General features: G+C 40.5%; 1 protein-coding gene across 1 annotated transcript in view; it reads left to right on the top strand.

The window, feature by feature from the left end:
* The window catches only part of LOC138854136 (glucose dehydrogenase [FAD, quinone]-like), an 85,666-nt gene that overhangs the window by 56,072 nt on the left and 11,763 nt on the right, over positions 1-17,831 (top strand). Inside the window, exons 2-3 of the mRNA XM_070095366.1 lie at positions 14,115-14,309; positions 15,529-15,731. Of these exons, the coding sequence (XP_069951467.1) occupies positions 14,171-14,309; positions 15,529-15,731 (342 nt within the window). The 5' untranslated portion in view covers positions 14,115-14,170. The remainder of the gene's footprint in view (positions 1-14,114; positions 14,310-15,528; positions 15,732-17,831) is intronic.

Here is a 17,831-nt window from a genome sequence, read left to right as displayed (position 1 = left end):
AGACCCCAACTTATGCCTAGAACAGATTAACTCGGTAGCACTCGATGTATGCACAAGGCTTATTCCTCTAAGAAAAAGGAGGAGTAGATGTAAAACAGAAAGAGACAGGCGCTCCCTTTACAGGCGACGGAAAAGAATAACAGAGCGGCTAAAAGAGGTCAATATATCTGAAATGCGTAGGGAGACACTGGTCAGAGAAATAGCAAGCATCGAACTTAAGCTAAAAGAATCCTTTAGGAGTCAGGAATCGCGGGAAGAACTAAAAGCCATAAATGAAATCGAAAGAAACCCAAAGTATTTCTTCTCCTATGCCAAATCAAAATCGAGAACAACGTCCAGTATTGGGCCCCTACTTAAACAAGATGGGTCCTACACAGATGACAACAAGGAAATGAGTGAGCTACTCAAGTCCCAATATGACTCAGTTTTTAGCAAGCCGCTAACCAGACTGAGAGTCGAAGATCAAAATGAATTTTTTATGAGAGAGCCACAAAATTTGATTAACACAAGCCTATCCGATGTTATCCTGACGCCAAATGACTTCGAACAGGCGATAAATGACATGCCCATGCACTCTGCCCCAGGGCCAGACTCATGGAACTCTGTGTTCATCAAGAACTGCAAGAAGCCCCTATCACGAGCCTTTTCCATCCTATGGAGAGAGAGCATGGACACGGGGGTCGTCCCACAGTTACTAAAAACAACAGACATAGCCCCACTCCACAAAGGGGGCAGTAAAGCAACAGCAAAGAACTACAGACCAATAGCACTAACATCCCATATCATAAAAATCTTTGAAAGGGTCCTAAGAAGCAAGATCACCACGCATCTAGAAACCCATCAGTTACACAACCCAGGGCAACATGGGTTTAGAACAGGTCGCTCCTGTCTGTCTCAACTATTGGACCACTACGACAAGGTCCTAAATGCACTAGAAGACAAAAAGAATGCAGATGTAATATATACAGACTTTGCAAAAGCCTTCGACAAGTGTGACCATGGCGTAATAGCGCACAAAATGCGTGCTAAAGGAATAACAGGAAAAGTCGGTCGATGGATCTATAATTTCCTCACTAACAGAACACAGAGAGTAGTCGTCAACAGAGTAAAGTCCGAGGCAGCTACGGTGAAAAGCTCTGTTCCACAAGGCACAGTACTCGCTCCCATCTTGTTCCTCATCCTTATATCCGACATAGACAAGGATGTCAGCCACAGCACCGTGTCTTCCTTTGCAGATGACACCCGAATCTGCATGACAGTGTCTTCCATTGCAGACACTGCAAAGCTCCAGGCAGACATCAACCAAATCTTTCAGTGGGCTGCAGAAAACAATATGAAGTTCAACGATGAGAAATTTCAATTACTCAGATATGGTAAACATGAGGAAATTAAATCTTCATCAGAGTACAAAACAAATTCTGGCCACAAAATAGAGGGAAACACCAACGTCAAAGACCTGGGAGTGATCATGTCGGAGGATCTCACCTTCAAGGACCATAACATTGTATCAATCGCATCTGCTAGAAAAATGACAGGATGGATAATGAGAACCTTCAAAACTAGGGAGGCCAAGCCCATGATGACACTCTTCAGGTCACTTGTTCTATCTAGGCTGGAATATTGCTGCACACTAACAGCACCTTTCAAGGCAGGTGAAATTGCCGACCTAGAAAATGTACAGAGAACTTTCACGGCGCGCATAACGGAGATAAAACACCTCAATTATTGGGAGCGCATGAGGTTCCTAAACCTGTATTCCCTGGAACGCAGGAGGGAGAGATACATGATTATATACACCTGGAAAATCCTAGAGGGACTAGTACCGAACTTGCACACGAAAATCACCCACTACGAAAGCAAAAGACTTGGCAGACGATGCACCATCCCCCCAATGAAAAGCAGGGGTGTCACTAGCACGTTAAGAGACCATACAATAAGTGTCAGGGGCCCGAGACTGTTCAACTGCCTCCCAGCACACATAAGGGGGATTACCAACAGACCCCTGGCAGTCTTCAAGCTGGCACTGGACAAGCACCTAAAGTCAGTTCCGGATCAGCCGGGCTGTGGCTCGTATGTTGGTTTGCGTGCAGCCAGCAGCAACAGCCTGGTTGATCAGGCTCTGATCCACCAGGAGGCCTGGTCTCAGACCGGGCCGCGGGGGCGTTGACCCCCGGAACTCTCTCCAGGTAAACTCCAGGTCTCCAGGTATCAGACACTGCACCTGTTTGAAGAGATAAATTAAAAATATTAGTTAATGGTTCACAGACTTCCATTTTGCATTCCTTTAGAACCCTTGAAAAAACCTCATCAGGACCCGGTGACTTATTTTGCTTCAGTCTGTCTATCTGCTTCACAACCATTTCACTAGTGACTGTGATGTTACATAATTTATCTTCTTCTGATCCACTATAAAAATTAATTACCGGAATATTATTAGTGTCTTCCTGTGTAAAAACCGAGAGAAAATAATTATTTAAAATCGAGCACATTTCATTCTCTTTGTCAGTAAGATGCAGATAGTTATTTTTAAGGGGACCTATCTTATCTCTGACTTTTGTTCTATAGACCTGGAAAAAACTTTTTGGGTTAGTTTTAGAATCCCTAGCAACTTTAATTTCATAGTCCCTTTTAGCTTTTCTTATCCCCTTTTTAATGTCCCTCTTAATGTCAATATACTGATTCATAAGATGACCCTCGCCTCTTTTGATACACCTATAAATTCCTTTCTTATGCCCTAGTAGATATTTCAGTCTATTATTCATCCATTTTGGGTCATTTCTATTTGATCTAATTTCCTTATAAGGGATAAACGTTCTTTGAGCAGCATGTATTGTGTTCAGAAAACTGTCATATTGATAGCTCTCTTCGTTACCCCAGTCAACAGATGATAAGTGTTCTCTAAGCCCATCGTAATCTGCTAAGCGAAAATCTGGGACTGTTACTGAGTTATCCCTACTATCATACTTCCATTCAATTCTACATGTAAGTGATTTGTGGTCGCTAGCACCCAGTTCCTCTGAAACTTCTAAATTATTAACAAGGGATTCATTGTTTGCCAGAACTAAGTCAAGCAGGTTATTACCCCTTGTAGGTTCTGTCACAAACTGCTTCAAAAAACAATCCTGAACTACTTCTAAGAAATCGTATGATTCTAAATTCCCAGTCAAGAAATTCCAATCAATATGACTAAAGTTAAAATCTCCTAGAATTACTACATTATCGTGCCTTGTGGCCCTAACAATTTCCTCCCATAGTAGTCTCCCCTGGTCCCTATCTAAATTTGGGGGACGGTATATCACACCTAAAATTAATTTTTCATGTCCCTCTGAAAATTCTATCCAAACAGACTCTGTATGTGTTACTTCAGACTTAATACCCGTTTTTATGCAACAGTTCAAGCGATCTCGGACATACAATGCCACCCCACCCCCCTTCCCGATACTTCTATCTACTTGGAACAATTTAAAACCCTGAATGTGACATTCTGCAGGCATGTCCCGACTTTTTGAATTAAACCACGTCTCAGTAATGGCAAATACATCTATGTTTCCTGCACTAGCAACTAGTCTCAACTCGTCCATCTTATTCCTAGCACTGCGACTATTTATGTAATAAATATTTAATGACCCTCCTATCTCTTTACCCTTCCTGCTCCTTTCTGTTATTCCACTAAACCTATTACTGTCATTGTCAATTAGTGCCACTGGCTTTCCAATATCCTCCTCATTTTGCCTATTACTAGTTCTCCTAGTACTCATGTTACTACCCTGCGACTTCACAGTTTTCCCGCCAAAACCCATACCACTAACTATTCCTAGTTTAAAGACCTAACAGCTCCCTCCACTGCGTTGGCCAGTGCTCCCACCCCACACCTAGACAAGTGAACCCCATCCCTGGCATACATGTCATTTCTGCCATAGAAGAGGTCCCAGTTGTCAATGAATGTTACCGCATTTTCCTTACAGTATTTGTCCAGCCAGCAATTGACACCAATTGCTCTGGACAACCATTCATTTCCGACTCCTCTCCTTGGCAAAATGCCACATATGACAGGTTTCCCACCCTTCTTCCTAATTATCTCTATTGCTGACCTATACCTGCTAATCAGGTCCTCACTCCTACGTCTGCCAACATCGTTGCCTCCAGCACTGAGACAGATAATAGGATTGCTCCCATTACCTCTCATGATGTCATCCAGACGGCTAACAATATCCTTCATCCCAGCCCCAGGAAAACATACTCTCTGCCTCCTACTCCTATCCTTCAAACAGAATGCCCTATCCATGTACCTAATCTGGCTATCCCCAACAACAACAATGTTTTTACCTTCCTTGGCGTCATCCGTAGTGATGCTCCGAGTAGTCGACTCACATTCGCCAGGTAGCATTACACCACTTGTAGAATTCGTCATGACGTTCTCGATGGTCTTCGTTGGGGTTTCTAGGGATGTCTCACTCACGTCTGCAAATGCTTCCTTGGTGCTCATTGTGGCATTCCCAGTAGAACACTCACATTCGTCAGGTAGCACCGAGAATGAGTTAGAAGTTTCCACGGCAGTCTTCTGGTTTCTCGTTGTTTCTGCCTCTCCAACCGTTTTCTTAATCTTCAGCTTGGTTCCATGTTGCCCGGCCACTGACCAAGCTCCCCTCTTAACCTGGGGACTCACAACAGGTGGATTACTACGAATCCTCTTGTTCTCCTCCGTTAATCGCCGTATCTCCAGTTTAGCAACTCTGAGTTCTTCTCTCAGCTGCTGGTAAAGCTGCTCAAGAGAGGGCATCCTGGTTCAGATTCACAGAGAGCACACAAACAGGTCTTCACAGAGCTAAGTACACGCCCTCCACTTCGTCCGCCCCATTACCTGTGCCTGCTGCACTCATAGTCTTCGGCAGAGGTGCCGCCAGAGACTCTGTGACTACTTGCCGTTCCCAAGGCCGCGGCGCTGCTGCTTTACCACACCCAACCGCCATGTGGTCAAAGCGCCGCACAGGCTACACGTCTTGCGTTGTCCCGCGTAGGTCACGTACATCTGTGTCCTAAAATCCTCCAGGACAACATACGAGGGAATAGGTTTTCTCAATGTCATCTTGACTTTGTAAGATCCAGCCGGCAACCCTGCATAGATTCCCTCCGTCCATCGGCCTAAATTTATTGCATGCACCTCACCATATCGTTGAAAAGTCTCTCTGATATCCACATCGTCTGCCTCAAAAGGAACCTTGCGGATCCTCACCCAGGTGTAGTATTTTGAGGCATCCCGCAGGCGTACCTCCAGACCAGATGATACGGTGATGCTCTTCTCCTGGTATTGAGTCACTGTCCTTTCATACGCCTCCACTGTGCAGAACTTTATGAAGATTCTTGATGAACCATTAAGCGCTATTCCATGTAGATCTTCATTGTCAATGCCAAACGTGTCCCGTATAATCGTTGGTAACAAAACAGAGGCATTCGTAGGATAAATTGTCCCTTTAACAAGGTCAACACACGGTGTTGCTCCTCCTGCGGTAGCTGGCAGCCATCTTGGTGAAAACAGGAAGTTGTGCAACAGAGAAAGCAAGAGCTGTTTGCGCAGTGCGTCCACTCGGCCCGAAAGCGAAGAGGACAATTAAACAAGCAGACTGCCCAACAAACTACCATCACCATTCATTCATACTTCCACCACTCCTGTCTAATGAACCTTTCCCTCACACGACATGTGCGCAAGTACACCGACCAGAAAACAGAATGAATTACCAAAAAGTGGAGACAGTAACGTAGCGGTGCAGAAGACCCTTAGTGACTAATGGTACGAGATGTTCCATAAATGGGAAAATATCGTCCATACTGCAGAAGGAGCACGACATGGATGACAATGTTAAGGGGAAATCAAATAGTTATTTAATTAAGACGACCGATACAACAGTATGATAATGTGATTGATTCGAGGACCATTAATCAAACAGGAGTTACTGAGATGCACAATGATAAGTTCGATGCTGCCAGATTACACTCCATGCTACACCAAGTATTGTGGGGTGATAAACCATCGGCTTTTATGTTGTGGCCCCTCAAGGGTGAAAGGCTCTTGATCTAGGGAATTGGACCTGTGCTCCGGTTCCCTGAATTGAGCCTGAATACCATCCATCCTCCCCCTCCGCCGCACATGCGCTGTATAATCCTATGGGATTATACAGCGCATAGTATGTTGTGGTGACAGAAGATAACAAGATAATATTGAAGAATTCGAAGGATGCTTGTCTTTCGATGGGGAAGTGAGCGGATACGTGGAAGACAGTGAGCTCCACAACACTGAGCGGATACGTGGAAGACAGTGAGCTCCACAACACTGAGCGGATACGTGGAAGACAGTGAGCTCCACAACACTGAGCGGATACGTGGAAGACAGTGAGCTCCACAACACTGAGCGGATACGTGGAAGACAGTGAGCTCCACAACACTGAGCGGATACGTGGAAGACAGTGAGCTCCACAACACTGAGCGGATACGTGGAAGACAGTGAGCTCCACAACACTGAGCGGATACGTGGAAGACAGTGAGCTCCACAACACTGAGCGGATACGTGGAAGACAGTGAGCTCCACAACACTGAGCGGATACGTGGAAGACAGTGAGCTCCACAACACTGAGCGGATACGTGGAAGACAGTGAGCTCCACAACACTGAGCGGATACGTGGAAGACAGTGAGCTCTACAACACTGAGCGGATACGTGGAAGACAGTGAGCTCCACAACACTGATGCCATCATCATGTATGTGGATAAATGGTATAGACAACAGATGGGCGTCAGTAACATGCAGGAAGTCAATGTCACGCAGGTATTATCGTTAGGGGACGTGTAAGTCTGGAAGACTGGGTCGAGTTGGAGGCATCGATTACAAAAAAACACCAGGAATCGAATATTAAGTATTTCATTGTGACATAATAAATTCTTCCTTAGTGCACATGTTCAATGAAATGTTCATTGTGATCTAGCGGAGTCGTGGTACTTGTACCAAAATCAACTGTATCCAACAATACGTTAAGTAAAAGGACAAAAATCCAACTGTGACATTTTACTGTGGCAATAAAATGTCACATTAGTTACATTATCGTGTCCAAACTGCCCTTCTCACACTATACCATTCACTTATATATCCATACCTCACCTATGCTATCTGTGCTTGGGGTTCAACTGCAGCAACACACTTAAAGCCAATAATAACCCAACAAAAAGCCACAGTAAGAATAATCACTAAATCCCATCCCTGGCAACACCCCCCCCCACTCTTCATAGATCTAAACTTACTCCCTGTTCAGTACATCCACACTTACTACTGTGCAATCTATATCTACAGGACCTTAAATTCCAATATTAACCTTGACCTAAAACGCTTTCTTGATAGTTGTGACAGGATCCACAGACATAACACCAGACACAAACATCTCTGACATTCCCCGTCTTCGACTAAACCTTTACAAAAATTCAATGTATTTCAAAGGACCTAAAATCTGGAACACCCTACCTGAAAACTCTAGAATTGCAGACACATTCATCACTTTCAAAACTACAGTTAGAAAACATCTTATCTCCCTGATACACCCCGACAACTAACTACATGATAACCACCTGGTGGTTCACAATTACACTCACTCACCCACTGACTATAAACACAGAAATACTAATCTTAATATTAAAATAATGAATCCTAACTAATCATAAGCTTGCCTATGATACTCCAAAATAGACACTTTGTATTGTGCCAAAACAAAAGCATTCACATTGCTAAATTCACAAATTATAATGTAGTCACTTAGCCTTAATTCCATAATCTGTAAGGATTTAATGTTTAGAATTAATCTAAATCTGCCCGAAATGCCTAGCCATGCTAGGTGTCCTAGTGGCCCGCTTTGTAATTAGTATTTTATAACATGTAAACCACTTAATATCCAAATCCTGTAAACCCCACATTGTAACCCTTATAGAGAATAAACTTGAATTGAATTGAATATATTGTTGGTAATTCTACCAATATTAATACAAATGTATCCAAAGAGCCTTTTGATTATCGAATGATTTCCCTCATGTGTAGTGATTATATTTTATGATATTTACGAAAATGTTATGTACTAGAATGAATAGGTTAATTAGACGTGTGGTTGGGCAAGGACAGTATACGAGTGAACGACGAAGTGGCGGTGGATTTGGAGACTGACTTTTGACATGATATGTAATGAGAAACTATGGAAGATTTTAGATAAAATGAACATGAAGAGCGGTTTATTAAGATGGTTTCGAACTCTATAATACACGTTATGTGTTAGAATTCATTAACTACCAAACTGAGTGGACTGTGTAGATTGAATAAAGGTATCCGTCAAGCCTGTTCAATATCCCAATTTTACAAGGCGGTTAGAGAACGATTGATAAATGGTCCACTAAGAGTAGGAGGTTAGGTGTTCCCATGGTCTCATATAATGGTCCAAATTTCGCCCAAAATTCGTCATAAGTCTCACTGTCTTATGTACGAATTATTTGTGCAAATGTATTATTGCTGATGTCTTCAAAAGAAAGAAGATCAGCAGTGTGCATTAAGAAATAAAGTCTGTGCCAGATGTGTTTCACAGTACTGCAAAAGGTATGTATAAGTTTATTGGAGATAAAGATATATATCCAAATGTTCACGATTTATATCCATTATACAGACGGAACAGAATATCGTTAGTAATAACTAAAATGAGAACTGAACCTAAGGGATGAGAGTTTTTCCATAAATATATAGTGATATTTAGTGATCTAAAGCCGTTCATCTCATGAAAACAGTGGTAATAGTGTGTGCCAGAGATGTGCATTATCAAGCACAGCTTTGCTTGACATTTATTTACATACTTGACACTATGGATTAAGGATAAATAATGTGTTGCCACAGGTTGCAGTACGAGACGTACACTTATTATCTCCAATAATATTTTAATTCTTTTCCTACAATCAAGACATGGTAAGAGCATTAGCTTATCTGGTAACTGATTATGTAAACCTTATGTAAAATATTCATGATGACATTATCATACACGAATATATAATTAAGTTGTTAGCAGGAAAAATGTTTATAACAAAAGTTCGAAATCAAGTTTGTGAACGAAGATTTAGAGAAAAACTTTCTGTTCGTTATCAGGAATTAACAGTAAAAGAATTGATTTATTTATATCATATACAACGAAGATGATGTAGAAAGAATGATTCATACATGTATTGATATACATGCATGTGTCTAAATATACATATATATATGTAAATATATGGAAATATATATCTATAGTACAGTAGCCAAGAACAAGTAGTATTTAATCAATAACAATGTGACTAGACGGGGGATCGAACCTTTGTTGTTTTTGCCCGCCTCATGGTTAGCGAAAATTCACGACGTTATAATGGTATTTGAGACCTGACGATCTGTTGGAGTGTGAGCAGGGTAATATTTAGTGAAGGCATTCAGGGAAACACGTTATTTTTATATAGCTGGACTTGAGTCCTGGAAATGGGAAGTACAATGCCTGCACTCTAAAGGAGAGGTTCGGGATATTAGCAGTTTGGAGGGATATGTTGTGTATCTTTATACGTATATGCTTCTCAACTGTTGTATTCTGAGCACCTCTACAAAAACAGTAATTATGTGTGAGTGATGTGAAAGTGTTGAGTGATGAAAGTATTTTCTTTTTGGGGATTTTCTTTCTTTTTTGGGTCACCCTGCCTCGTTGGGAGACGGCCGACTTGTTAAAAAAAATTATATATATATATATATATATATATATATATATATATATATATATATATATATATATATATATATTATATATATATATATATATATATATATATATATATATATATATAAATATATATATATATATATATATATATATATATATATATATATATATATATATATATATATATATATATATATGGTCATAATAAGTGGGTCATAATAAGCGTGTATGCACCTGAAGAAGAGAGGAATGCAGAGGAGAGAGAGAGATTTTGGGAGATGTTAAGTGAATGTATAGGAGCCTTTGAACCAAGTGAGAGAGTAATTGTGGTAGGGGACCTGAATGCTCAAGTAGGAGAAACTTTTAGAGAGGGTGTGGTAGGTAAGTTTGGGGTGCCAGGTGTAAATGATAATGGGAGCCCTTTGATTGAACTTTGTATAGAAAGGGGTTTAGTTACAGGTAATACATATTTTAAGAAAAAGAGGATAAATAAGTATACAAGATATGATGTAGGGCGAAATGACAGTAGTTTGTTGGATTATGTATTGGTAGATAAAAGACTGTTGAGTAGACTTCAGGATGTACATGTTTATAGAGGGGCCACAGATATATCAGATCACTTTCTAGTTGTAGCTACACTGAGAGTAAAAGGTAGATGGGATACAAGGAGAATAGAAGCATCAGGGAAGAGAGAGGTGAAGGTTTATAAAGTAAAAGAGGAGGCAGTTAGGGTAAGATATAAACAGCTATTGGAGGATAGATGGGCTAATGAGAGCATAGGCAATGGGGTCGAAGAGGTATGGGGTAGGTTTAAAAATGTAGTGTTAGAGTGTTCAGCAGAAGTTTGTGGTTACAGGAAAGTGGGTGCGGGGAGGGAAGAGGAGCGATTGGAGGAATGATGATGTGAAGAGAGTAGTAAGGGAGAAAAAGTTAGCATATGAGAAGTTTTTACAAAGTAGAAGTGATGCAAGGAGGAAAGAGTATATGGAGAAAAAGAGAGAGGTTAAGAGAGTGGTGAAGCAATGTAAAAAGAGAGCAAATGAGAGAGTGGGTGAGATGTTATCAACAAATTTTGTTGAAAATAAGAAAAAGTTTTGGAGTGAGATTAACAAGTTAAGAAAGCCTAGAGAACAAATGGATTTGTCAGTTAAAAATAGGAGAGGAGAGTTATTAAATGGAGAGTTAGAGGTATTGGGAAGACGGAGGGAATATTTTGAGGAATTGTTAAATGTTGATGAAGATAGGGAAGCTGTGATTTCGTGTATAGGGCAAGGAGGAACAACATCTTGTAGGAGTGAGGAAGAGCCAGTTGTGAGTGTGGGGGAAGTTCGTGAGGCAGTAGGTAAAACGAAAGGGGGTAAGGCAGCCGGGATTGATGGGATAAAGATAGAAATGTTAAAAGCAGGTGGGGATATAGTTTTGGAGTGGTTGGTGCAATTATTTAATAAATGTATGGAAGAGGGTAAGGTACCTAGGGATTGGCAGAGAGCATGCATAGTTCCTTTGTATAAAGGCAAAGGGGATAAAAGAGAGTGCAAAAATTATAGGGGGATAAGTCTGTTGAGTATACCTGGCAAAGTGTATGGTAGAGTTATTATTGAAAAAATTAAGAGTAAGACGGAGAATAGGATAGCAGATGAACAAGGAGGCTTTAGGAAAGGTAGGGGGTGTGTGGACCAGGTGTTTACAGTGAAACATATAAGTGAACAGTATTTAGATAAGGCTAAAGAGGTCTTTGTGGCATTTATGGATTTGGAAAAGGCGTATGACAGGGTGGATTGGGGGGCAATGTGGCAGATGTTGCAGGTGTATGGTGTAGGAGGTAGGTTACTGAAAGCAGTGAAGAGTTTTTACGAGGATAGTGAGGCTCAAGTTAGAGTATGTAGGAAAGAGGGAAATTATTTCCCAGTAAAAGTAGGCCTTAGACAAGGATGTGTGATGTCACCGTGGTTGTTTAATATATTTATAGATGGGGTTGTAAGAGAAGTAAATGCAAAGGGTCTTGGCAAGAGGCGTGGAGTTAAAAGATAAAGAATCACACACAAAGTGGGAGTTGTCACAGTTGCTCTTTGCTGATGACACTGTGCTCTTGGGAGATTCTGAAGAGAAGTTGCAGAGATTGGTGGATGAGTTTGGTAGGGTGTGCAAAAGAAGAAAATTGAAAGTGAATACAGGAAAGAGTAAGGTTATGAGGATAACAAAAAGATTAGGTGATGAAAGATTGGATATCAGATTGGAGGGAGAGAGTATGGAGGAGGAGAATGTATTGAGATATTTGGGAGTGGATGTGTCAGCGGATGGGTCTATGAAAGATGAGGTGAATCATAGAATTGATGAGGGGAAAAGGGTGAGTGGTGCACTTAGGAGTCTGTGGAGACAAAGAACTTTGTCCTTGGAGGCAAAGAGGGGAATGTATGAGAGTATAGTTTTACCAACGCTCTTACATGGGTGTGAAGCATGGGTGATGAATGTTGCAGCGAGGAGAAGGCTGGAGGCAGTGGAGATGTCATGTCTGAGAGCAATATGTGGTGTGAATATAATGCAGAGAATTCGTAGTTTCGAAGTTAGGAGGAGGTGCGGGATTACCAAAACTGTTGTCCAGAGGGCTGAGGAAGGGTTGTTGAGGTGGTTCGGACATGTGGAGAGAATGGAGCGAAACAGAATAACTTCAAGAGTGTATCAGTCTGTAGTGGAAGGAAGGCGGGGTAGGGGTCGGCCTAGGAAAGGTAGGAGGGAGGGGGTAAAGGAGGTTTTGTGTGCAAGGGGCTTAGACTTCCAGCAGGCATGCGTGAGCGTGTTTGATAGGAGTGAATGGAGACAAATGGTTTTTAATACTTGACGTGCTGTTGGAGTGTGAGCAAAGTATCATTTATGAAGGGGTTCAGGGAAACCGGCAGGCCGGACTTGAGTCCTGGAGATGGGAAGTACAGTGCCTGCACTCTGAAGGAGGGGTGTTAATGTTGCAGTTTAAAAACTGTAGTGTAAAGCACCCTTCTGGCAAGACAGTGATGGAGTGAATGATGGTGAAAGTTTTTCTTTTTCGGGCCACCCTGCCTTGGTGGGAATCGGCCAGTGTGATAATAATAATATATATATATATATATATATATATATATATATATATATATATATATATATATAAAACATAAATTTCAGCACCCATATCCAACACATAAAAAAAGTATCCAAAACGGTGGGGATCCTCTCCAAGATACGATATTACGTACCGCAAACTGCCCTTCTCACACTATACCATTCACTTATATATCCATACCTCACCTATGTTATCTGTGCTTGGGGTTCAACTGCAGCAACACACCTAAAGCCTATAATAACCCAACAAAAAGCCACAGTAAGAATAATCGCTAAATCCCATCCCTGGCAGCACCCCCCCCCCACTCTTCATAGATCTAAACTTACTCCCTGTTCAGTACATCCACACTTACTAATGTGCAATCTATATCTACAGGACCTTAAATTCCAATTTTAACTTTGACCTAAAACGCTTTTTTGATAGTTGTGACAGGATCCACAGGCCTAACACCAGACACAAACATCTCTATGACATTCCCCATGTTCGACTAAACCTTTACAAAAATTCAATGTATTTCAAAGGACCTATAATCTGAAACACCCTACCTGAAAACTCTAGAACTGCAGACACATTCATCACTTTCAAAACTACAGTTAGAAAACATCTTATCTCCCTGATCCACCCCGACAACTAACTACATGATAACCACCTGGTGGTTCACAATTACACTCACTCACCCACTGACTATAAACACAGAAATACTAATCTTAATCTTAAAATAATAAATCCTAACTAGTCATAAGCTTGCCTATGATACTCCAATATTGACACTTTGTATTGTGCCAAAACAAAAGCATTCACATTGCTAAACTCACAAATTATAATGTAGTCACTTAGCCTTAATACCATAATCTTTAAGGATTTAATGTTAAGATTTAATCTAAGTCTGCTCGAAATGCCTAGCCATGCTAGGTGTCCTAGTGGCCCCCTCTGTAATTAGTATTTTATAACATGTAAACCACACAATACCCAAAACCTGTAAACCCCACATTGTAACCCTTATAGAGAATAAACTTGAATTAAATTGGGGCCCAGTCCCAGGACTCATTATGTACCTCAGTAATCCTTTCACTACCGCCCACAGGATTGATGTGGAGTGTATTATAATATTGTGTACAATAAAGATATTAAACTAAAAACTCTCACTATTAACAGAGACACAAGCCTCCACTAATACTTGAATAACCAAGACAGTCTTAGCATTTCACATTAATTTAGTTATTCCAGATATTTTCTTCTCTCTCTCTCTCATACATAATATTTATTGCAGATAAGACGTGCCAAGACGGAACCATAATACAGCACTGAAATTTGATAATTAGAAGAATGACTTCATACTTGATGGCGATGAGGGCGTTGCCGGTGGCAGTGCTGAGGCTGCTGCTGCTGTTGCTGCTGAGGGAAACTAGTGAACATAACTATGATGCCTCTTCCAGGCTCGGCACTCACTACGACTTTATCATTGGTAAGTCACATAGGAAACTCTTGTTTCATTGAATATCTTATACATGTGTCCTTTATATATTAACACATGGGCAGTTTCCCACTATTAACACATGGGCAGTCTCCCACTATTAATACATGGGCAATCTCCCACTATTAACACATGGGCAGTCTCCCACTATTAACACATGGACAGTCTCCCACTATTAATACATGGGCAATCTCCCACTATTAACACATGGGCAGTCTCCCACTATTAACACATGGACAGTCTCCCACTATTAACACATGGGCAGTCTCCCACTATTAACACATGGGCAGTCTCCCACTATTAACACATGGGCAGTCTCCCACTATTAATACATGGGCAGTCTCCCACTATTAACGCATAGGCAGTCTCCCACTATTAACACATGGGCAGTCTCCCACTATTAACACATGGGCAGTCTCCCACTATTAACACATGGGCAGTCTCCCACCAAGGCAGGGTGGCCCGAAATATAAAAACTCCCATCATTCACTCCATCACTGTCTTGCCAGAGGTTTGCTTGCACTACTGTTAGAAAACCGCAACATTAACACCCCTCCTTCAAAGTGCTGGCACTGTACTCTCCACCTCCAGGACTCAAATCCAGCCTGCCGGTTTCCCTGAATCCCTTCATGAATGTTGCCTTGCTCACACTCCAACAGCACATCAAGTCCTAAAAACCATTTGCTTCTATCTAACACGCTCACACACACTTGCTGGAAGTCCAAGCGCCTCGCACACAAAACCTCATTACCCCCTTCCGTCAACCATTCCTAGGCTGACCCCTAAAACGCCTTGTATTAAAAAGATTCACTGACGTTCCTCATTTTCACTCTACAATGGGGCACTTTTCCTTCTTAACATTCAGGCAGACATTTCTCTCATGCTCCTCCCTGCTGGACAGGTAACCATATATCAAAAAGTATCTTTCCAGTTCTCCGCTAAGTGCCGTAGGGTAGCTTGAAATAAATCTTTCTTCTCTATTCTTCAAGAGGTAGAACTGACTCATCTTCATCTTCCTGGTCTTTCTCCGTAGCATTAGAAAAAAATAGCCAAAATAATCATAGAGCCTCCATACTTCAGGGGAGAGTCGACTAAACCTTCCTCGACGCCACTTGCTGTCATAGGGAGGAAGATACTAAATCTTATTGGATTCCTCACGCAAGATTCAATTAAACCTTCCTGGTTTCTATCCCTTTTGTCGCCTGTACAGTGGGAGGAGGGTCAGCGGGGAGCGTGCTGGCGTCAAGACTGTCGGAGGTAGCAAAGTGGAAAATACTTGTACTGGAGGCTGGAGGTACCCCTCCTCCAGAAAGCTACGTACCAGGATTCAACCAGTTGGTTATATTGGGCGACGCAGACTGGAACTACTATACCACTCCACAGAAGCACTCGTTTCAGGGTTACGTCGATCATGTAAGTAGTGGCACGTGTGATCTTCAGTAGCAAAGAATCTGTGAAATACAGAATGATGACTGTGTGGCCTTCAATAGTGGCGAATGTGAGGTTCTGTAGCGACACATGTATGACCTTCACAATTGATACACAAACAACCCGCACATAGAAGAGAGGAGCTTACGACGACGTTTCGGTCCGACTTGGACCATTTACAAAGTCACTGAGTATGACTTTTTAAATGGTCCAAGTCGGACCGAAACGTCGTCGTAAACTCCTCTCTTTTATGTGCGGGTTATTTGTGTATCGTTCCAGTCACGGTATTGTGCCTTTTTTTGTTATTCAGATGTGATATATATATATATATACATATATATATATATATATATATATATATATATATATATATATATATATATATATATATATATATATATATATATATATATATATATATATATATAGATATATATATATATATATATATATATATATATATATATATATATATATATATATATGTAAATTTCCTTCACCAAATAGCATGCAATTTATATACAATATGTACAAAGGAAGTTTTACAATCAAGAGAGACAGAACTGTGCGAGACCAGATTTGAGGTAAATCAGTCAGTGTTGCTCCATGGGTCTCCATCATTGTTTCACATTATTGGCCTCTTCAAGGGGGGGCTCCTTGGTGCGATGATGAGGCTCTTGGCCTGAGGAATTAGACCTTTTGGTCTCTTTCCTTAGACCGAACCTAATTACCCCTCAATCTCCCCATCCCTTTCCCATCCTCCCCATCCCCCCTTTCCCTTTCCTCCTCTCCCCATCCCTTAACCCCTCCTTCCCTCCTACCTGCACATTTTTTCCTTCCAGTCTCTGTACCTGGCTCCTCACTTCTGACTGGCTCTGTTACGAGTGTGGAGGTTCTTTCATTTTTTATTGACCATTTTTATTCCATACTTTTTTAAACTAGTATTTTCAACTACAACTTTTATATTATCCTGTCTACCATCTTACTAGCATATTATAACCAAGTCATTGCCATTTTTATTTTTATAATTTTTTTTATTATTATTTTGCTACCTTAATTTGTGTATTTTATCCAGTCAATTTAAATCTAATTATACTCTAATTCTTGTAAACAACTTATATAAGACCTTAGTGCAATTACAATTGAGAGTCTTGTTCCTTTATTATATTATTAGATTAATCACAGTTTTACTCTAGCTCATTCTAGCTCAATACATAGTCAATACCAAATTCACTATACTAGACCATAGTGCAATTACTAGTGAGAGACTGGTGCTATTTGTAATTTGTATTTTTATATTATTAGACTAAACCTAGTTGTACTATAGCTCTTTCTAGCTCAATACATAGTCAATACCAAATTCACTATATTAGACCATAGTGCAATTACTAGTGAGAGACTGGTGCTATTTTTAATTTGTATTTTTATATTATTAGATTAAATTCAGTTGTACCATAGCTCATTCTAACTCAATACATAGTCAATACCAAATTCACTATATTAGACCATAGTGCAATTACTAGTGAGAGACTAGTGCTATTTTTAATTTGTATTTTTATATTATTAGATTAAACCTATTGTACTTTAGCTCATTCTAGCTCAAAACATAGACTCCACAAAAGTCATTATTAGACCTTAGTGCAATTACAAGTGAGAGTCTTGTTCTATTTTTAATTTGTATTTTTATATTACTAGTTTATACCTAGTTGTACTTTAGTTCATTCCAGCACAACACATAGACAACATCAACTTCATTATGTGTAGTAGTGACTATACCCTACATGACCAAAATACTCTAGCTATATACTTGTCCAAACTTCCTACCACTACAGATATCAGTACTAGAACTCAACACACAACTCAGGATATAAATAACCATAATTTAAACCTAGAAGATGATTGATCACGTTGACCCTGATCTAAACCTCCATAATCTGACACCCAATCAAAACCTATTGGAAAGTAACTGCCTTTATTACACAGCATCACAAGCCACCACTATCCTAAACAATGCTAAAAGTCTATCATTACTTAACTACAACATCAGGTCCTTAAGCAAACACTATGATGACCTCCTAGCACTCC

The sequence above is a fragment of the Cherax quadricarinatus genome, chromosome 50 (assembly GCF_038502225.1).
Source record: "Cherax quadricarinatus isolate ZL_2023a chromosome 50, ASM3850222v1, whole genome shotgun sequence".
NCBI classification, from domain to species: Eukaryota; Metazoa; Arthropoda; class Malacostraca; order Decapoda; family Parastacidae; genus Cherax; species Cherax quadricarinatus.
Note: the sequence above shows the minus strand (reverse complement) of the source record. Positions and strands in the feature narration are given on the sequence as shown.